Source organism: Fringilla coelebs (assembly GCF_963513975.1).
Source record: "Fringilla coelebs genome assembly, chromosome: 3".
Taxonomy (NCBI): Eukaryota; Metazoa; Chordata; class Aves; order Passeriformes; family Fringillidae; genus Fringilla; species Fringilla coelebs.
The window spans coordinates 92,630,640-92,636,152 of record NC_140030.1 but is presented as its reverse complement, the minus strand read 5'-3'; the positions used below and the strand labels follow the sequence as shown (position 1 = coordinate 92,636,152).

The 5,513-nt window shown below is 54.9% G+C and overlaps 1 protein-coding gene across 1 annotated transcript; it reads left to right on the top strand.

The window, feature by feature from the left end:
• Positions 1-1,521: 1,521 nt before the first annotated feature.
• On the top strand, positions 1,522-5,302 carry BATF3 (basic leucine zipper ATF-like transcription factor 3). The gene is made up of 3 exons (XM_084202988.1): positions 1,522-1,614; positions 2,239-2,343; positions 4,770-5,302. The coding sequence occupies exons 1-3, from the start codon at positions 1,540-1,542 to the stop codon at positions 4,953-4,955; spliced, it is 366 nt and encodes a 121-aa protein (XP_084059114.1). The 5' UTR covers positions 1,522-1,539; the 3' UTR covers positions 4,956-5,302.
• Positions 5,303-5,513: the final 211 nt, after the last annotated feature.

Genomic DNA, 5,513 nt, shown 5'->3' with positions numbered 1-5,513 from the left:
CTTGGGAGAACCAGCACAGTCTGGGGCTGCAGGTTAGGTCAGGGTATATTGGCAAGAGTGTGCTTCCCAGCTGTGGTCACCAGCCACCTTCCTAGGGCTGTTAGGGTAGCAAGACTCACAGGGGCTCAAGTCCTCCAGGGCTGGAGAAGCTCTTTGAAAAGTGCAAAATCAAATAAATTCATGGATAGTCTGGAGAGTTGAGACACAAACTGCTTTGAGGCAGAACAGCTGGGGAGAAGCACTTCAAACCAAGGAAGTCCTACTCAAGTCTTTTAGTCGCAGTCCCAGAGCCTACCAGGAAATATGTGGCAGAGACAGGTGTCGGTTTGACTCTTGGACTCTAGGGAACATGGTTCCCTCACCTTTAGCATGAACTGTTAGCCAGATCTTCCTGGAAGGACAGTCTATATTTACTCAGTTTGCCAACTCTATAACTTCATCTAAGCTGGATGACTCAAGCTGCTGAGGAAACCAGAAAAATAGGGAAGTATCTGATTTATGGAGATACCTGGGGCTTTGTGACCGACTGCCCTGCAGTTTGGGGGCACATACCCTCCTCTCATGGTCATGTGTTCACCTCTGTGAGTTCAGCACAGCCAGGAGGGTACAAATCCTTTTGCAAAAGAGCAAGGATGTTGAAGTAGCTGTCAGTGCAAATACCCTCTTTCAGAGCCCAAGGCCAAGGTAACTGCAATTAAAATGCAGGAAGGTGTTCTGAGAGGTAAAAGAAACAGCGTTCTGTTAAAATACTCTCAACAGAATAATGGAAAAGAAAGATTTTTGTCTGCAGCAACTGTATTTCCAGCATTCTTTGTCTGGCTTTGCCTTTACAAGAAGTCTGTCGCATTTCCTTATTATTTAAAGGAACAGGGTGAGTAGCGAAAGTGAAAATCGCTTTATCCCAGCACGGATGCCGTGTCCTCACACCCACGATCCCGGGCTGAGCTGGCTGTCTCCCATGTGGAGCTGCGGCCGCTTCAGAGAGCCGATGTCGCAGGAGCGCGGCGTGCAGGAGCGGCCGGAGGTGAGCGGCGGGAGACACACGGGGGCGAGGCCGGCTCCCGGGGCAGCCTGGAGGGGAGAGAAGCTGCGGGGAGTTTGTTTCTGCAGGCGAAACAGCGAGTCGGGCCGCCCGGGGGGGCGTCGAACCCAGCCGGCCCCGGGGCTGGGGCTCTCCGGGGGGATTTTCAGGCAGCTCCTGCCCGGCAGCGCCGTGACCCGGACTTTCCCCCGGTTCCCGGCGGCTGACGAGAGGCGGCGGTCCCGGGGGGCGGTCCCCGCGGGGGAGCAGCGCGGGCCGGGGCGGCCGGGTGGTCCCGGGTTCCCGGTGCGGGCGGGCGCCATGTGACGGCCATGTGGGCGGCGGCTCCGCCCCGGGCCGCTCCGGCACCTGGCGGCGGCACCCCCGGCCCGGGGCGGCGCGTCCCCTGCCCCGGCCCACCCCGGCCCGCCCTGCCCTTGTAGTCCCTTCCCTCCGCTCCCCGGCAGTCGCACCCCCGCGGGCCGGGGGAGCCCTGCGGGCGGCTCGGCGGCGCCGGGATGTCGTGCGCCGTCCCGGCAGCGGCGGGGGCCAGCGCGCTGTCGCGGGGCGCGGCGGCCGAGGGCGGCCAGCAGGTAGGGACCGGGCGGCGGTGGGCGCTGCGGGCGGGCACATGGGGCTGAGTCACGCCGGGCAGCGCCGCGGCGAGGGTGCCCGCTGGCCCTTCTTTTCCCGGGAGGCGGCCGCCGTGCTGGCTCTTCCCAGGTGGGAGCGCGGGCGAACCGCCGGCGGTGCGCGGAAAGCGCCGGGGCAGGGCGCGGGCAGCGGCTTTTCCCCAGCCGCGGGCAGCCCGGCGTGACTTTCCTCCGGGAAGGGAGCAGGGCTTTCCTCCCTCCGCCCCGTCGGCCGCGCTGGAGCGAGGCAGGTGTAAAGTGCTGCCCGCCGGGCAGAGCGAGAGCGCCGGTCCCCGCTCGGGTACCCAGCTGCCCCCATCAGTAGCAATGCCCCTGCCGCGGGGCTCTGCGGCATCCCCCGGGCAGCCTGCCGGCTTCCACCCCTGCGCTTCGGGTCCGGTCCGCCTGTGCAGTGGGGCCGAGGGGTGCGCTGCTCTTTGCAGGGACCATGCGGTTTCTGGGAGACCGGGGATCAGCGCTGTAAAATTGGAAGTGTTGGTTCTCAGAAAGTTACACACCCGACTTCGGGCATCTTCCGTGTGCACCTTGCAAACTAGCGAAGTGTTTCTGGCTGATGTCTTCCAGAGCCGTGAAGAAGATGACAGAAAAGTAAGGAGGAGAGAAAAGAATCGAGTCGCTGCACAGAGGAGCCGGAAGAAGCAAACTCAGAAAGCAGATAAACTTCACGAGGTGAATGGGTACTTGGTGCTTTGCAGGCATGGCTTGGGTACCAAGCACGAGACTTTACAATAAACAGGAATTCTTAAGCAGGCGTGGGCCTGTCTTCACATAATCCTGCTCAGACTACTGTGGGTGTGAGGCACAGAAGGCGTGCTGTGGGATGCCTGGTCGGGAATTCCAGACACTGATGCTGCTCTTGGACAGTGCAGCTGTGCCTTCAGTGACACTGCTAGGAAGTGAGAGACATGGTCCAGCCTTGCCTCATCCTCCCTCTTTGGCTCTTCCTGTGACCACCCAAAGAATGGGATCACAGTGCTCCTTTGGGCTAAACCAGAACCATTTTCTTCTGTAATAGTGTTAACCTTGTCACGTTTGCTGTGACAGTGGATGAATTCTTGCTGTCCTACAAGGTAGAAGGTGATGGAAGAGAAGGGGACCATGCAGTGGCAATGCTGGCTTAAATAAATTCTAGAACTGTGGTGTCAGCACTGCCACTCAGCAACGGGGTTCCAAGAAATACCCAGCTGAAAAGGCTTCTGAGGAACTTGGGAACCTGCAAGTGTGAGAGCTCGGCTTGGCTAGCTGTTACACTTGTATGCTTTGAAAAGTAACAGTGGGTGTTCAAACAGATGAAATGAAAGTAATTGATTCCTCCAGAAGCTCTTAATATCACAATGTTGTGTGCTTTTCTTGTGTCCCCAGTGCAAACACTGGAGGACAGGGATCCCTTTTCTCTGGTTTTGGATGCTACCTCACACCACAGTGCTCTTGTAGCCAGGAGTCAGCTTTTGGGGTAAGTGTCAGTTTTGCAGCACACTGCCATTGTGGCTGAGTCAGTTGCTCAGCTCTGGAGGTTCATCACAGGCTTTTTTCTTTCTCACTGTGGAAGGATTTGCCAGCAGTTAGCAGAGACTAGAGGGACAGTGTGGGGAGTTTTGGGCTCGGTTTTTCCCAGATCTCCTCTGAGTCAGCGCCTGAGAAAGCCAGGTGCAGGGTAGTTCTGAAAAGGGGTAACCCCTGGCTTTTGTGGAATAATTTTTGGGCCCTGTGCCATCCTGCAGCCTCTTTGATGTTCCTCCTAAACTTGAGGATCTTCTTTGTGCTGGGAATCTTCATTTTGAGGCACACAGGTTTTGCCAGCTGTAGGCAGATCTGGTTGAATTCGTTCTTAGCAAGAACAACGTGACAGTTTCACCCCTGAAAATGAGACTGAGCAATGGGACAGCAACATTTATTCCAAAACTCAGGACCATGAGGTTTGGGGCAACAAGAGATGAGCAGAATGACAGTGGGGGGTCGGACAGCTTGGCTGGAGTTTGGCTCCAATGCTGTGTTAGGAGGACGGTTTTACTCTGTGAGAGGCGGCTCAAGGGTGTGAGGGAGGGCCAGGAGCCCAAAGTTCTGCAGCAAAGGGGAGCAGAGGCAGTGCCAGGCTGCCTAGAGCAACATTGCATGAGAGGCTCTCCCTGCTGCCTTTTCAGGCACGTGTAGGCTTTGAAGTTTGCTCTGAAGCTTTCCCAGGGAGGTGAAATTGAGTGGGTGGATGTTGAGCCTTGGGCCAGCAGTGAGACATCCATCTGCAGGTTTTCAGTGGGCTGGTTCTGAACCTCTAGCTCGCTGCTCTTTGGGATGGGAAGGCTTAGAAGCAGGGACACTTGAGACACACAGTTATCAAAAAATGTGCACAGGAGTCTTGCATCCATCGCATGCATGCTGCAGAGCAACTCAAAATTCCTCTGCAGTTAACAGCAGCTTATTTATTGCCAGAGGAGCCTTAGCTCAAAAGCAGCCAGGTCAGGGATAACCAAGGACAGTGGTCTGGCCTTCTGGTGACAAAATGAGTCTGGCCCCAAGCTGGCATGATGCTTTCCTCCTACTGAGCTCTTGGGCTTCTGAGAAGGTGGCTACAAGCTCTGGCAGGCCTGGAGGAGAGCACTGGACATGCTGTGCTAGCCTGGATAAATGGCTTTTCCCTGCACGGCTCTGGGGCAGGGGCTGCCCTTCTCTCACCATCAGTGCCAGGCACCGGGTTTTCCCAGCACCTCTCAGCAGTCAGTGCTTTCATTTTCTCTGATCTCACCGTGCAGAGTCCATTTTGGCCCTTCCCATCAGAGGCAGCCCAGGGTGGAAGACGCCACCGGGGACACAGCCATCCATGCCTGCAGCCCTGGGCTCCTGGGGGACTCTGAGGGCAAGTGGCCCCTCCTGGTCTCTAGGGAAGTGAAAGGAATCCCAGTGTGGTCAGGGCACAGGTTGTAAAGCGCTTGCCCTGTTCCAGCACCCAGGCTGGGTCTGTCTTTCCTCTTAGCACTTTGTAAGTTGTAGTAAGAACCCACACTGTTTTTCTACTGTTATGTGAGTGTACTAAAGGTGGAAGCACTGAAAGGAATGTTTTGACTGTAAGGTGTTGTTTTTTTTCTTTCCCCTCCTTCCAGGAATATGAGTCTCTTGAGCAAGAAAATACCTCCCTGAAAAGAGAAATCGGAAAGCTAACAGATGAAATGAAACACTTGAGTGAAGTGTTGAAGGATCATGAAAAGATCTGTCCACTATTGCACTGCACCATGAACTTTGTGACCATACCAAGGCCTGATGCACTTGCCAGCTGCCTACCAAGATGAGTGCTCTCCTCAATCACCTCTCACTGTGATGTGTGAAAGTGCCATTAACAGGAGGTTTCAAGAACTGCCTCGTTCTTTCATTGAAGAGGGATGGACTGGACCACACAGCTCTACTCCACGATGAAATGTTACAGTCTTCTGAATCTCAGGAAAACACCAGTATGGAAAAAAAGACAATTTAACAGCAGCTTCTAACTTGGTAGACTCTTCAAGCCATGGTTTTGCCTTTGGAAATGTCAAAGTGCCGTGCAGCCCACTATGGAGCGATGGAGTGTAGACAGGGAAAAGTACCGACCTCAGCCTGGGATGCCTTTCTCCCACACATCCACTGCCAGTAACCCTTTGTCACTTGTCACCCATGCATGTCATGATCTGGCTGCTGGGTTTTATCTCTCTAAACAGGTTTGGTTAATAAAAGCGATGTCTCATCTCTATAATGTTCTCCAGCTTCTTCAATAATTGATGTCTTTATAGCATCTCTGCTTTTGCTGGTCGATGCCAAAGTCTAATGCTAATCTTCCTGTTAGTTTTATTATTTACTTATTGCCTCTTCATTGG